Here is a 15,736-nt window from a genome sequence, read left to right on the forward strand (position 1 = left end):
TCAACCAGAACTCCTGTGTCTCTCTCTGTAGAGCTGCTCTCCAACCCCTAGCTTGTACTAGTACGTGGAGTTGTTCCTCCATGAACATCAGTTTTGTGGCCAGGGCCATGGCCACTGTACTGGGGGGAAAAAAGTAAAAATAAATCACACATTTCTTCTCTTACCTGCAGCAGTGACCTGCACTGGCTCCTCAAAGAAATCTCCTGTGACAGTGAGGTCGGTGCCTCCTCCGAGACTCCCACCAGCTGGGGACACAGAGGTTATTTCTACAGAGAAAGGAAAATGGTAAATCTGAAAGTAGGTGTTGGGAAAGACAATCCCTGCCCTATTTCTGTCAGATCCAGTAGGGCACTTGCACTGTTTCCAGCCCGAGCAGGCTCCTGCGAGTGAAACAGGCATCTCACTGATCCTTCATGGGGGTATTAGCAACTGCTGGGATTACACCAGAAATGAACAACATGGATAATTTGGCCGTATGACAGGGGAAATGCTGTAATGCTTGCACTGTTCCTGAGCAGTGGCTACATCTGTCATGCTTGAATTGCAAACCAGTATATACAGTACTATTGACAGTCCTGCAAAAAAAGGTGGAGTTTAAACTCTTCTTATCCTTTTGTCTGACACTTCTCAATTTAGGTTTAGATCTTTCCACATTTTCCAATTGTCCCTTAGCCTTCAGGGTCAGAGAGAGCTGAACATTTGACATCTGAGTGTCCACATTACGACCACGAGAATCATAAAATCATAGAATGGTAGGGTTGGAAAGGACTTTTAGACATCATCTAGTCCAACCTCCCGGCAGAAGCAGGTTCACCTAGAGTCTTTCAGAATTTTCTCTGTTACAGTCATGCCCTTTCACCATGGAAATCTCTTTATCTCTTTGGTGATGTTTACTCACTTTGCACTCAGATATTCTATCTTAACCACCCAATTGTACCTGCATATTTCTTAGAAAAATACAAACAAAACAAAAGAAGGGATTTATAAAAGATGAGAGACGTCAGCTTGTAGCTGGTCATTTTTGTAATTCACATGATATTTAAACTTACATAGCATTGACTACTGGTTAACAATGCTCTCTGAGCATAGATCTGGCAGACTTTGATTCTGTGAGGTAAATCAGTGCAATACCTGAATGTGTTTGATACAAGAAAAGCTCCTGCTTGGCACTGATGAGCCAAGCATCTTTGTGTACTGCTGACCTGCAAGAGAAAAAAATGCCTGAGAGATCCTTGGCATTTTAAGTTAAAGCAGACCTTCTTTTGGCAGTTTTGGGCCCTTGTTCTCCAGAGGAACATTTCTACAAGGACCAACACACCTTTCATCAGCATGTTGAGGCATTGATTCAAGACACTGTTACAAGACTGAAACTCACTATTAGAAGTACTGTCCCACTGTAAAGTATGGGTTTGGTACTGTCAAAACCCATTTTCACCTCCTTTAACAGGTAAATACTTCCCCTCATATGGATGAAGAGCTGAAAGTATTTTATTCAGCTAGGTTTAACAGATGATATGCTTAGGTCACTAAGCTAAAGTATTAAAACACTAAAGTAGAAATGCTTTGGGGGAGGAACATTCTCCCTTTACAGTCCCAATCTGATGATCATCTTCAAGACAGCAAAATATAATTTCTAGGCAGTGAAACACAAAATTCATTAAAAGCATCATGCACTTATTCTGGACTCAAAGCTGTGTCAGCACAGAAAAAGATAAAAGGTTCATTTACTCACTTTCCTTTGTTAAACACGGAGAAGCTAACATTGTGGGACCCTGGAAGTGAGAAAAGTAACATGCTTTACGACAGAAGAGTGAAGGGCTCCATAAAGAGTGCATCTTAAACTTTGGCCAGGTGTCCTGGACCTAATTCTCCCCTTCCTTAAATTTGCCTTACAACAGTATAACTGTGTTGATTTCAGCATGATCTGAACCAAATAGCAGCTTTGATCATAGGTAGATGCTATACTATGGAGACATGCAGTTATGTGTCTGAACCTGTAAGCTGGATCTGAGGAGTAGGATTTGGTTGTCTAAGTGTTTCAAGTCATCTTAGAGCCTTGGATCCTATCTGGCCTCACTTGCCATGCTAGGAAGGTGCAGACCTCCTTTAAAAGCTCCATTATCTCTGATACCCTCCCTACCCCCCCAGATAGCTCCTAGATACCCCATGATATCTCAGCTCAGGCTACCATACTGTGCCACCAGTGTCTACAAGAGAAGTAGATATCAATTCCTATTTACTATAGAAAATCAGATCATCTTTCCCAAGCAGTAAGAACAATGCTTAAATAATCCAAAAGAAATTAGAAGCTTCTTCAGAGTGCTTGGAAGCAAGGGTTAAAAAAAAAAAAATCAAGAGATGCAACCTGCTACAAGAGAGACTGTGAATAGAAAGGAGCATCCCATTTATTCCTCTAATAAAGGTGAAGGGAAGGTCTATCACATTAAAAGAAAAAAAATTAAAGTAAAAGTAGGAAAGTGAGAAAATACCTCAGTTGCATTGTTGCTGTCAGCAACATCTATATCCTGTCATGGTTTCGCTTGAACACTGCTTTTTCTCTAAGGCTGTACAGAGGACACCAATCACAGCCATGTTCCTAACTTTTGAGACAGGACAGGAACACTCATGATTGATACCCGCCCTCTGACGTTGCAAAAGTAGCGTAAACTCATTTTTTTCCCCTCTTTTCACCAACCTATATGGTTTCCTTCCACCCGGCACTGCAACGTCCCCAGTCCGTCTTCTACCTGAATAGGGTAACTGTAGAGAGACAAAGGATTTCACTGAGCTTTGGGAGCAAAAAGAGCAACACACAGTGACAACTATCTAACCAATAACCAATAAAAGACCTGAGCTTATACATCTGAGCAAGTCAGAAACACAGTAGAGAAACAAGGGAGATGTGAGAGGAACAACCTATGCCACAGCTGACAGCCAAGAGTTCAGCAGCTCAGAAAGATGCCTCCCAGCTACACACAGTGTTCCAGTTTGTCCCCTTTACCCTTGTTCCAGAAGCTGATCCTGTTGTTAACCCTCAGAATCCCCCAACTGAAATAAAAGCTGAGCAGAGACAAGTCTGGGCACACGGTGAGGATGAATGGCATAAGGGTTTCCCTTTCTACTTGCTCCTCTAGCTGTCTCTAATCTGTAAGAAGGTACAGGTAGCAATTAAACACAGATAAGGTGACATGATATCAACCTTCTGGAGCCATGGAATGATGCCATGGAAGTCCCCCATAACTCACACTTGGAATTAATCCCCATCCTGGGAGTCACAATGAATTTTACAGTTCACTAAGGTCTACAGAGGACACCAGGAACCTCAGCAATGAATTCTGTACAAGTAGGCTTTTCCCTCAGTTCCCCGTAAAAGCAGCCTCCCTTTCCTAGAGCTCACAGGCCCTGTGAAAAGTACATCACTCAGAAACACTGCTGCAGGGTCTGTGGCTTTTTCTGTAATTCAACAGGGTCCAAGAGACAGCACTTACTCCTGCAACTTATAGAAGACATAAAGCAGGGCAGAGAGGAAAGCCATAAGGTTCACCAAGGGCAAGTGCAGAGTCCTGCAACTGGGAAGAAACAAGCCCCTGCACCAGGACAGGCTGGGGGTGACCTGCTGGAGAGCAACTCTGCAGAGAAGGACCTGGGAGTGCTGGTGGGCAGCAAATAAACATAAGCAGCAATGCGGCCTTGTAGCCAAGTAGGCCAATAGCATTCTGGGATGCATCAAGAAGAGTGTGGCCAGCAGGCTGAGGGAGGTTCTTCTCCCCCTCTCCTCTGCCCTGGTGAGGCCTCATCTGGAGTCCTGTGTCCAGTTCTGGGCTTTCCAGCTCAAGAGAGACAGGGAACTCTAAAGGTCCTTTCCAACCCCTACCATTCTATGATTCTATGAACTGCTGGAGAGAAGCCAGCGCAGGGCTACCAAGATGGTGAGGGGTCTGGAACATCTCTGTGACGAGGGAAGGCTGCAGGATCTGAGGCTGTTCAGCCTGAAGAAGTCTGAGAGGAACTTATCAATGAAAAAAAGAAAGGAAAAGCTTCTTAAGGAAAAACTTCTTTATTGTAAGGGTGATGGAGCCCTGGCCCAAGCTGCCTAGGGAGAGTGTGGAGTCTCCTTCTCGGGAGGTTTCCAAACCCACCTGGACACATTCCTGTGCCCCCTGATCAAGGGGAACCTGCTTGAGCAGGGGCTTGGGCTGCATGAGCTCTGCAGGGCCCTGCCAACCCCAACCATTCCGGAAATCTGTGAAATTAACAGTGCCAGAGCCCAGGCACCAGAGCCTGTCTGCCTATGTGGCTAAATTTTTAGACCTCTACTTGTCCAGTTTAGGATCCAATCAGCTAATCCACCTTTCAAATTAACATCTATATATAACTCAAGACAATGTATTGAGCAGGGTCAATAGGCAGCTTAGAAATACCTATGTTGGTTTGGAGCCTAAAGAGCTGAACAGAACAGATGTGGCCAGGGCACGGCATATGATCTCCAGGACACAGAATAGCCTCTGGTTATGGCTAAGTCCACAGAGAAGCAGCAATCTCCACCCACCCCTGTCATAAACTATATGGTTAACTCCCCATGGTCTCTCTCCATCTTAAGCTAAAACCAGAAAGCTTCAACAGCCAAGAAATTTTTTTGTACACAAGCTGTGCTGAGCCCTTACAACAACACAAACCAAAGTCAAGAACTGACATGCTTCCAGCTCTCCTGTCAGCAAAGGAGCAAAGACTGGTCCATCCATCTCCTTCTGCCACAAGGATAGCTGGCCTAGGAAAAAAAACCAAAGGAACACAACAAACAGGGAAGATGAGGTATGATACAATGAAGTTTCATTGAATGAAATGCTGATTGTGTTACATCAGTAGCCAGTATTTTCAAATTTTCTCTCACTTGTACCTAGCAATTATTAAATTCCTCAAATGTTTATACTCTCCAAATACTGCAAGAACTACACGTCTGCAAAGATTGTGGCAGGACCCACAAGACACCCATGCTGGCTCTGAATGACAAGATACTTCCTCCCTGTATGGAAAAGTTGGTTGAATTCTGGGTGGACTGTACTCACTCTTATCTTCCAGAAGTAGAAGACAACACAAGTACAGCATCATGCTTGTATAGCCACGTTATTCCAAGAAGCAGCACAGTAATTTCTATATTTCATTGCAGAAAAAAAAACCTACAAAACCTCTGCTAGAAATCATCCCAGCTCCTAATAGGAAATGCAGGTATCCCCACCTTAAAGAATCCTTGTTGGCAATGGACAACTTCACTGGAGAGAAGGAATCAGGTCAGAGCAATAAATTCACAGTAATTAGCAAATACAATAAGCAAAGGTTGGCAATGATTCTTTGAGAATTAACAGGCAATTAAGGACAATACAAAATTAAAACCTGTGGTGCAAAAAATTTCCCTATGACCCATGCTTGAGAGTGTAGTTTTTTCAGGTTTTAATAAAAGAGTTTGCATTTATTAGTACAGCTTGCTGATACTGAGGTGCTTTTCCTTTTAAGGATGAGGAAAAAAAAAAATCAGTGTAGCTAAATGTTTGGTTCAGCATCACTGGACCATTGCATCACATACAAAGTATGAAAAGGTGTAGAACACACTGGGAAGTATAAAAATTCTCTTTTTTTTGCTCCAAATTCTCAATCAATCTGAGTGACAGACTGCTCTGGTCAAGTTCAAGTCCTCATATTTACCAAGACACTACCAATTGGCAAATTATTCCTCAGAAGCTACACTGTGAATCTGTCTGGTGGTTACTAAGATTTTGAGACCATTTCTTTTTTGGCCATTGTGAGGTTAAGCTGTAAATGAATAATCCAACAACAGAGCATGCAGGCACGTCCAATCTGCAGTCAGACAGGCCAGTCTTTCTTCTCACTGATCAAAGGTTTCACAGTTCCACTAGAGGCAGCTAAAACAATAATTAATGTCAAAGGATGCTAACATGTACCCAGTGAGCAAAAGTATAGGGCTGATAAATGGGTGCAGCTGGTATGGCAGGAATTTGCACTGGACTTTCCATGCTAGCAGAGAAGTTAGTTACATAGCAAGGGACATTTCCATTCAGGCTGACCTGTAGTTAAAATGCACCTAGTGGTCAAATACCTCCTGCTGCAATTAAGATTTTTAACTACTAGGTGTATACACCTTCCCTGGATTCACCTGGGCTTAGGTCTTCACTGCCATTGACACAAGTGCAGGGAAATGGTAACTCAGTAGTATCTGAGAACACTTCCATACATATGGAAACACATGACAAACAGCAGGTCAGCCTTGACACTCATTTTGGATTCACTGCGTGTGAAGTGCTGCTGGCCTGAAGTAGATTTTTTAAATCTACCTGCTTTGCTCTGTTGCAGGTAACCATAGAAGTAGCAGAAAATTAAAAAAAAAAAATCAAATCAAACCTTCCTTCAGGACAAGGAAGTGATCAGAGAGGGTTTAAAGCAGTGAACAACAAAGCCCTTTGTCTCAAAATACTTCTGCTTTGTCTTCTGACTCACCAGAGCATCTGCTTCAAACTAATGGGTTTTTTCTAAAAATGCAAATGAAACTGAAAATTTATTTAACTTTTAGATTCTGACATTATTTTAATTAGTTAAATTTTAATTTGCTAGCCAAAATAAAATCTACAGCAACCAGACGCAATTACAGTACAATTCACACTGAGCTGTGATTGACTGTGCTGCCAGTAAACAAACCAACTAGCTTAATGGACCAGTTGCAATTAGATTAACAAAGTTTGCTGGAGCCCAACTCATGAGCTGCAATAAACCACAAAGGAAGTAAATGGCAATTCTGGGCCAACTGGTTGCAATTTATTGCTGTCAAGAGGGCTGATGAAAGAAATATCACTTTACAGGGACTGGGTCAGATAGCAGTCTGTATATAATTACCCATCAATATAATCCACATTGAAGTCCAGGGTCTCATATCTTCCAGCAATTGTCTTCCCATAAATCTCTATTAAATTTCCTGTTTAAAAGGAAATGACAATTGAAGAGAGTCTTTTAAAGGCAGAGAATTTATTTGCAGATTTTGAGAGCCAAATAGATCTTTGGTCTTTGCAATTTTTGTAGAGAGGTGCCTTAACTGGTTGCACTGATGACTACTTTCAGATTCTGCTGTAGTTCAAGATGACTTTGCACAATTCATTTTTCCCAAAACATACGACTTGGTTTCCCACAAAAACATCTCTTTATGATCTTCTTAGAAGATTTCTACTACTTGTACTGAGAATATATTTTTCCTCAATTCTTACTAATTAAACCCTGCATTCTAACCAAATTCCACTGTAGAACCTCATGAAGCAACTGATAACATGAGAGCATTTGTACACTAAACAGGGTCATTGCCTAAAAAAGGACCTCAGCATATATGTGTGACCAGCTGAATCACTCGCAGTTCTCCCTTGACCACACTGGGTGATGGCTTGCTTCAGTTGCCTTCACAGAGGTGTCTTAAAGGGTTTCATAGAATCCTAGAATCATTACAATTGGAAAAGACTCTTAAGATCATTGAGTCCAACCACTCACCTCACATTGCCAAGCCCATCACTAAACTAAACCATATCCCTCAGCATCTCATCTATGCATCCTTTAAATATCTCCAGGGATGGGGACACCACTCCCTGGGAAGCCCATTCCAACAACCCTCTCAGTAAAAAAGTTGTTCCTAATATCCAATGTAAGCCTTGCCTGACACAACTTGAGCCCACTTCCTTGTGTCCCATCAAAGACGAGGGCTGAGATACCCTATCCCTTCTACTGGGAATCCAAAAGGGAATGGGTCTTTCTAGTTCTATCTAGCTCCTTCATGCAGGTCTTTCATAGAATCATTTAGGTTGGAAAGGATCTTTAAGATCACGGAGTCCAACCATTCCCCCAGCAGTGCCATGGCCACCATTAAAGCATGTCCCTCAACAGCTCATCTGCATGGCTTCTGAATGCCTCTAGGGGTAAGACTCCACCACTTCCCTGGGAAGCCTGTACCAGGACTTGGCAACCCTTTTGGTAAAATTTTTTTTTCTCATCTCTAATCTAAACCTGCCTGGAACAACCTGAGGCCATTTCCTCTTGTCCTATTTTTTATTACTTGGGAGAAGAGACCATTTCAGGACATCAAGGAACATGAGCCAAATAGTGATACTTTTGTGTTCTTCACTGGCTGCACTGGGAGCTCAGACACCCATACAGATATGCTAAAGCATATCTGGAGCTGAACTGTACCTGAAAAATAATTGGAAATGAGAGATGGATTTAGATTTTGGAGCATCTACATGACCTAATCATCCAGGTACCTCTCTGCACTCAAGAGACCAAAATGTTTTGAATAATCTTAAAATTGAAATGCTGATTTCAAAAGTCATCTAAAGATCTCAAATACAAAACCAATAGAAACAGGAGGGGAAAATGTTCCATGTTAGTCAACTGTTCAGGCCAAAATCAATAACTCTTCTCATGTAACTTGAAAGTCTGATCTAAAGCCCCATTAACCAGAACATTTATATAGCATTACAATATCATCACCTAAAAGCTAATTCTTCTTGAAACTACTCTTAAATAACTACAGTCGGGTGAGTCAAATTGGGTCATCACTGATTAGACCTATCCATCTGCTGGACATCTCAAGTAGAGTTGGGCTTCAGAAGCCAAGTCTAAATAACCTTGTCATTGTGTGTTACCCACTTCTTTCGTACCCAGTGCCACAGATTCTCTCCCCATGCACAAACCTATTTTCCTGTTCAGCATGAGCTTGGACATTAAGTTCTGGAGGTACTATTCTTAATCCTCAGCAAGACAGATACCTCATAAGGAGAAAGACAGTATGGAACATCGAATAATAATTAAAGTGGGCTCCAGCTTAAAAAAAGGTCCCATACCTGGGATGCCAGATGGTGGAATAATTTGGTAAACCACAGGTGTCTGCACAGCAGAGAACTGTAAAGAGAAATTTGTAGTTAAATGGTAGTCATTTTCACAGCAGTCCAAAAAAGATCTGATTACACATTGCTCACACCACCATTGGCAATAGCATTTCAGAGACTTGCACTTCAGATTTGGTCTTTGAAGCAAAGTCCTGCTCTGAAAAGACAGCATGTACAGATATCTCCTTCTTGACCCCTTTGCATCCAGAGTATGGCTTACTGCTGTTTTTACATTCCCTTTTGTGCCCAAATTCTAGAAGATACAGTTCAATACACTATAAAATTTCTAAGATATGCTTTATCTGAAGTTACACCTCTGTTTTATCTTGCGTTATGGTACCATTTTTCTTCCCAAGAGTGTGTTCCTAAAAACTAATTCTGCATCACAAGAAATGAAATAACTCAGCTAGCCTTTAGCAAACTTGGTGGTTATCTTAAAGCAGTGGAGTGAAGAAAATACTTGTATTGGCCCCTCTTAATGGGGTGTAATACATCAGGGGTGTCTTTCGGAAAACACTACCTTGGCCTCTGAGGGAACAGCAAGAAAATAGTGGAAATTTGTTATAGAGTACTATTTTTTTGCTTGAGGAGAGTTTAAGAAGGAACAGAGAGATTGTTCTTTGAAATAAGCTTCTCAGAAGATGGGGAACACACAGGGACCCTTTTCCAAAGGGAGAAAAGTCATCATCAGCCTTACAGACACAGATGTCTGACCTGGCACATGCTTTGGCTGCATTTTCAACAAGGAGCACAGTCTTTTTCCCTTTTTCTCCCATTGACTCTAAAATCTGTGAGATTTTAACCAAAATTGCTCTCTTTTTTTGCCTAGGCTGATGCTAATCCTGTTCAAACAGCATTGTGTGATGAGGTCCTCCACATACTGTTAACTCACGTGGAACCAGTATTTTCTGTAAATGTCTATTCCTCCCTGGAAGGTAACAAACTAAACAGGACAAATGGGTGGCTTCAGCAGTTAAAAAGTGCTATGTGTCCAAATCACGCAGCTATATCCCAGGACTAACAGAAATAAAGAGGAAGTGGAATCCCTTTGGAACTGTTTAAAAAAATCCTGCTGTGGATAAGGTGTTGTCTCCAGTGCACCAGGCATCCAACACTGGGTTATCTGCATATTGTCTTGTTAGAAGCTGATGTAGGTGAGAATGTGAGCAGATGTCAGTGGGAACATATTATGTCAGGCAATGAAAAAGAGATGGATATCTTGGGGAAGCCACAAGAAGAGTAATGAAAAGGGCTCTTGGACTATGGCTATATGAGTAAATAAAGTAACTTGGAAGCTGTTTAGAATCATAGACTCATTTAGATTGGAAAAAACCTTTAAGATCGAGTCCAACCACATTTGGTCCAGGGAAGAGCATGATTTATAGCCTGATATGAAAACTATCTCCCTACACCAAAAAGAAGGTGGTCTGATCCATGGGAGCAGATTCATCACACAAAACACAAAAAAATTGCACCAAGGAGCAGTAGTTAGGTTATTTCAGATAGTGCTGGACACCTCATCCTGGCCTTGCCTTGGTAACTAATACAGGCACAGCTTTGCATTTAACAGAGACACCTTGGCAAAACCACATCAGTTCTTTATTTCTCAGGTATCTGCTCTAGAACGTAGGAGTAACATCATAGTCTTTCCCCAGTGGAGCATTTGGGAGTTCAGAAATGCAAATCATTATGTGAAAAGCAAAGGTCAGCTCCATCGAGGTATTTAGAGGTCTTGGGCTTAAGGTGATGTATAAAGGCACCTGGGTCATTCAGATTTTGTAAAATCCATTTGAGCCTCTGCGTTCATAGGAGTTACAAATGCCTCCATGAATCTGGCCTGCAGTACTGCTAGCAAGCTAAATCCCATTTCCATTTAGGTCATTAGCTTCTCAATTTCATTAACTTTTTCTGTAAAGTACACTTCTCGTGTGTCTTCATTCTCCAAATCACCTATTTCTCAGAGACTTCTCCCCACATCATCTTCCCCACCTTCTTTTTGAGCCTTCTCCTGTCCTCACTTGCACTTATAGATGCTGTCAAGCCCATTAGATAGCATAAAACATTCAGATGCTGAATCAAATTAAAGACACCATTGTATATGTTGGGGGTTATTTTTCAGAGCCTTCCTTGAACCTCATTCCTTTCAAAGCTCGCTTTTTGCCTTTTCACCTCCTTATGGTAATGTTAAAAATAAATGAGTAGCCACAAACTCCCTCTGGTAATGGCCACTCTTGAGAAGCAAAGCAACATTATGCCATACTCTAGGCTGATGCAGATAAAGAAGCCAAAACCAGCATAAAAAGCTAGGGCCACTAGCTGACACAAGCCTTCTGAGCTGTTCTGACTTGTTGCTGCCTGCAGCAGGCTTTTTCAATCTACTGTGAAGGCAAAATTAATTTTTAATACTCATAGCTCCCAGGTCTCAGTCCCAAACAAAGAGACACATTGTGTTTTATTTAGCTTGGAATGTGCCTCATTAACAACATCCCCTGGTGATTTTTCATCAACTCTGTAAGCTAGTAGAACCACCCAATGAGTCTCCAGCTTTAATGTGCAATTTACTGAAAACATTGGGCTCTCTAACTTGATATTCAAAGTTAGCACAGAGGTGGGATGTGACTTCTGAACACACTAGGCCTCATACCGAAGCACACAGCTCTGGTTAAAGATTCTGCTCTGAAAAAAGCCCTGACACTGTCTTCATTAACTGGTCTAATACCACCATACCCCACAGCCTCCTGAGACAATGAGCTTTGACACAGAGAGCCAAAGGGATAATACTGGTCTGGGGGCAGGGAGAGGAATACCAAGCTCTCAAAATAACTGAGCAACAGATGTGAAAACACAGCTCCGGTCTGAGCTTTCCAAATCTTGCTCATCTTAGGTGCAGAGGGATGTCCTAGACCTGAAGCGATGTCCTTTCCTGGAGTCAGTTGTGTCTATGGGAGATAATCTTGCCCATGGTTACCTGTCACTGCAGACTGCTAGCTGCCACCCTGCAACTTGGAGGGTAACAGCAGAAGACGAGAGCATCAGATCTTCTGACACAATGGAGTCTTCTGACTCTGTGGCTTAAGTGCAGGGACAGATGATCTTGGACTCAGATTTTTGATTCTTAGGTCACCTAGTCTATCCAGTACCAGATTGATGAGTACCCTAGATGCACTTAGTTTTAAGGGACGGAAGAAGCATCCTAACTTCTTGTCCTGACATGCAATCAGACATATAGTATATAAGACATAACATTACAATGTATTCCCTGTGATACTATGTCTGAGGTTTGTCTCTCTTCAGTACCCTGCATCACTTCAATAATTTCTTTGTGGTTACCTTGAAAGTGTAATTTTCTTTCTCCACTCCAGTCAGGTTGTTAACCACATGTCCTTTAAAGATCACCTCCACAAAGTACAAAGCTTCCTGGGGTGAAGATCTAGGTGGAAGAAGGTGTGTTATATTATTTTTATACACATTAGGTTTATTTTTTAGCAGGTCCACTGAGGCTTCAACAGAGCAAAGCACACTTAAACTGTGAACCTAAACATTAGACATATGAACCCAAACTCTAAAACTAGTTTAAAAGAAATGCAGAGACACAGCAAGACATTTCAGTTAAGCACAGAAGGTGATAAGATTATATCAGAACCCTATCCAAATTGTACGTTAATGCAAAACACAGACATGTTCATTAGACATGCTCAGACAATAATTGTTATTCATTAGTATTAAAATAACCCAGGGCTGCCTGGATCTACAGAGCATCTTGATCCTAGTTTGCAAATTAATACTGCATTCCTCACACACACAAATCCTCAGCACAGCATTCAGAAGAATTAACTCCCAGTGAAGTCATAGCAGCAAGAGACGGAAGAGCCCCATTAGGGTCACTCTTACTCTCTTCAGACACTTCTAGTCTTCCAAACAAACAACTGTCTTTAGAGGTATGACAGGACAGAAAACGGAAACTATTTTGCCCAGCTGATGCTCAAAATCTTATTTGTTTCCTGCTCTATTCATATCTATGATATTGGACAGGTCATGGATACAAAACACTGTTAATATCCCCAACAAGATTTTCTTGGGAGCTTTGCATTTAAAAACTAGATGTATATAAACCTTTGAAGATTCAAGTCTAGCCTCTCCAAGAAGTCTCACTCTGACTCTCATGCTAGGTAGCCTAGTGCTTCTTTAAGTTGAAACAAGAATAAATGCAGCAGACTTTCGGAGATGCTCATGTACAGCCATAGTAGCAGCCATAGGAATTCTTTTGATTCCCAAACTACTTGCACAAACGTTGAAAGAAAATGAGGATTCTACCATACAAGCTGCAATGCCACACTATAGTCATGGAGCATACCTTGTTCTGCATCTTACAATAGGTAAGTCAAAATACAGAGGAGGGACATCACACGGCAACCTGGGCAGATCTGGATTCACCAGGGACACTTCCAGCTGTGACACAATGGATGAAGAGACACGTTCCAGCTGGTGGGATGTTGAGCCTAAATAATCAAAATCAATCAAAAGAGCTCTATGAGGACAGAATCACTCACACTCAGTCACACATGACAAACATTTTGAATGTGCAATCAAAGTCTAGGAGCAATTTTTAACCAGGCTTTTTTTTTTCTTTTTTAATTACACATGTTTATGGCATTGAGGGTGAAGGAGCCCTGGCCCAGGCTGCCCAGGCAGGGTGTGGAGTCTTCTTCTCAGGAGGTTTCCAAATCCATCTTGATACATTCCTGTGCCTGCTGACTGAGGGGGAACCTCCTTTAGCAGTGGGTTGGGCTGGATGAACTCCAGAGGTCCCTTTCAACCCCGACTATTCTAGAATTCTATGCTTAACTTTTGTAGCATAATCAAATATAACTAGAAATTAAAGCTTAAAACCAACTATCTTGTTGCTCATGATATTCACAGGTGGTTCCCAGCCCACAGATTCCCTTGATTGACCTCAGCAGTTTCTTGATTTGCAGTAAACTGCACTTCTTGGTCCTAGGAAGGTTTTTCCACTTCTTCCAAAGCCTGGCTGTCTGCTTTCTCCCATCAAAAGAGAGACTCTATTGGAACTGTGAGTTCTCAGCTATGGCTGTCTCTTCCCACAGTGCTCTTGGGGAAACAGCTTCCTTGACCTGAACTTCCTTTCTTCTATTTCATCATCTTTATGGGAATGAATATCACTCAGACAAACAAGACTGATACCATTGATCACAATTACAAATGACCGAGTTTCAGAACTTGAGCAGCTTAACCAAACATACGACTGTCTCAGAAATCAACTCTCATCTCAGTTAATCAATATTCAGCACTGCAGAACATTTTCAAGATTTGTACAGATATTTTCCAGCCTAAATGAGCAGGACATATCAGTTTGTGTGTTTTACTCAGATCTCACATTTATTATTAGTGTTTTTAAAGTTCCAGAATCACAAGACCTATCAACAGAGGCAACCTCCAGCTTTTCTTCCAAAAAAAAAGTGTGGCAGGGAAGAAATTTCTAACCCTATGTCTACAAAAATAAAATAGAAGTCTGACTGCTCTTGCTTAGAAGGGATTAAAACTTGCAACCATCAACAATATCTTGTGAAATACCTACTTCTCGCTAATTTCATGTTCTGGGTGTCACTACCCATGGATCTGTTGCTTAGGGTTTGTCACTCCAACCACAAATCTCAGAATATAGATGATTCTCTATTACGTTGACTTGTGCTTTGTAAGAGTTTAAAACTTACCATCCAGGTTAATAGTAATCCATGTTCCTCCAGCAACACTGCCCTCCTGGGGCTTAATGAGTGATCCTGTGGCTGTCACTGCAAAAGTAACCCAGTTAGATCAGGCTGAATTGTAATGCAAACATCTGAAAGATCTCATTCAGGACAAGACATAGCAGTTGCACAGCTGTCTTCCTGTGATCTCACCCTTTATCTCATTTCTCTTTCTCAGGCATCCAAGTTAGTCATATTGCTCATCCTAATTCCCCTGTCTCCCTCACATAATAGCCCTGCTTCCTCTCAGGACAGTTTTGATGCCTTCAAGACTCTGTGATTCTCTGCTTCACAAGAACTAAATAAACCTTTATTTCTCTAGCTCTCAATAAAATATGTTTGCTGACTTCTGTACGCTCTCCCAAATTTAGGGTTGCCTAGTAAAAAGCCACAGGCCTGGACAGGAACTCTTGCTTCACTAAATTAAGTTACCTGTAACTTGATATGCAATGCATCACCTGTAACTTCACAGAATCATAGAATGGTAGGGGTTGGAAGGGACCCCTAGAGACCATCTAGTTCAACTTCTCTGTTAAAGCAGGTTCCCTTCAATTAGGTCACACAGGAACAGGTCCAGGCAGATTTTGAAAACCTCCCAAGAAGGAGACTCCATCCCCTCCCTGGACAGCCTGTGCCAGGGCTCCCTCATCCATAGTAAAATAGTTTTTCTTTATATTTAAGTGGAGCTTTTTGTGTTCCAGCTTTTGTCAATTACCCCTTGTCCTGTCACTTCAGACAACAGAAAAAATTTCTCCACCATTCTCTTGCTACACAATGCCTTTCATGAAGTTACCCAATTCTTAAGATAATTTTGGATTTATTTTGAGGACTCTCATCCTCTGAAGCTAGCACAGATGAAACAGCGGCTGGCTTCTCTCTTTGTAGCTAAATGTCAGGATTTCCCAGTCATCTTTTTACAGTGACATTTAGTTTCCTGTTTAGCATTTCAGTGAACACAAATATTGGCCACACTTACATCGTGAACCCTTAATATCAATGTGCAATCAGTGACAGAACTATCACCCAGTGAATGAAAAC

General features: G+C 41.6%; 1 protein-coding gene across 1 annotated transcript in view; it reads right to left on the reverse strand.

Moving 5' to 3' along the window:
- PKHD1 (PKHD1 ciliary IPT domain containing fibrocystin/polyductin) overlaps positions 1-15,736 on the reverse strand; it is a 264,052-nt gene that overhangs the window by 248,013 nt on the left and 303 nt on the right. The window contains exons 2-11 of the mRNA XM_061989595.1: positions 14,666-14,743; positions 13,288-13,432; positions 12,264-12,363; positions 8,889-8,946; positions 6,904-6,982; positions 4,694-4,768; positions 2,696-2,760; positions 1,733-1,772; positions 1,132-1,202; positions 165-266 (exon numbers count right to left, since the gene is read on the reverse strand). Coding sequence (XP_061845579.1) covers positions 165-266; positions 1,132-1,202; positions 1,733-1,772; positions 2,696-2,760; positions 4,694-4,768; positions 6,904-6,982; positions 8,889-8,946; positions 12,264-12,363; positions 13,288-13,432; positions 14,666-14,743 — 813 coding nt within the window. The remainder of the gene's footprint in view (positions 1-164; positions 267-1,131; positions 1,203-1,732; positions 1,773-2,695; positions 2,761-4,693; positions 4,769-6,903; positions 6,983-8,888; positions 8,947-12,263; positions 12,364-13,287; positions 13,433-14,665; positions 14,744-15,736) is intronic.

This window comes from Colius striatus, chromosome 2, assembly GCF_028858725.1.
Source record: "Colius striatus isolate bColStr4 chromosome 2, bColStr4.1.hap1, whole genome shotgun sequence".
NCBI classification, from domain to species: domain Eukaryota; kingdom Metazoa; phylum Chordata; class Aves; order Coliiformes; family Coliidae; genus Colius; species Colius striatus.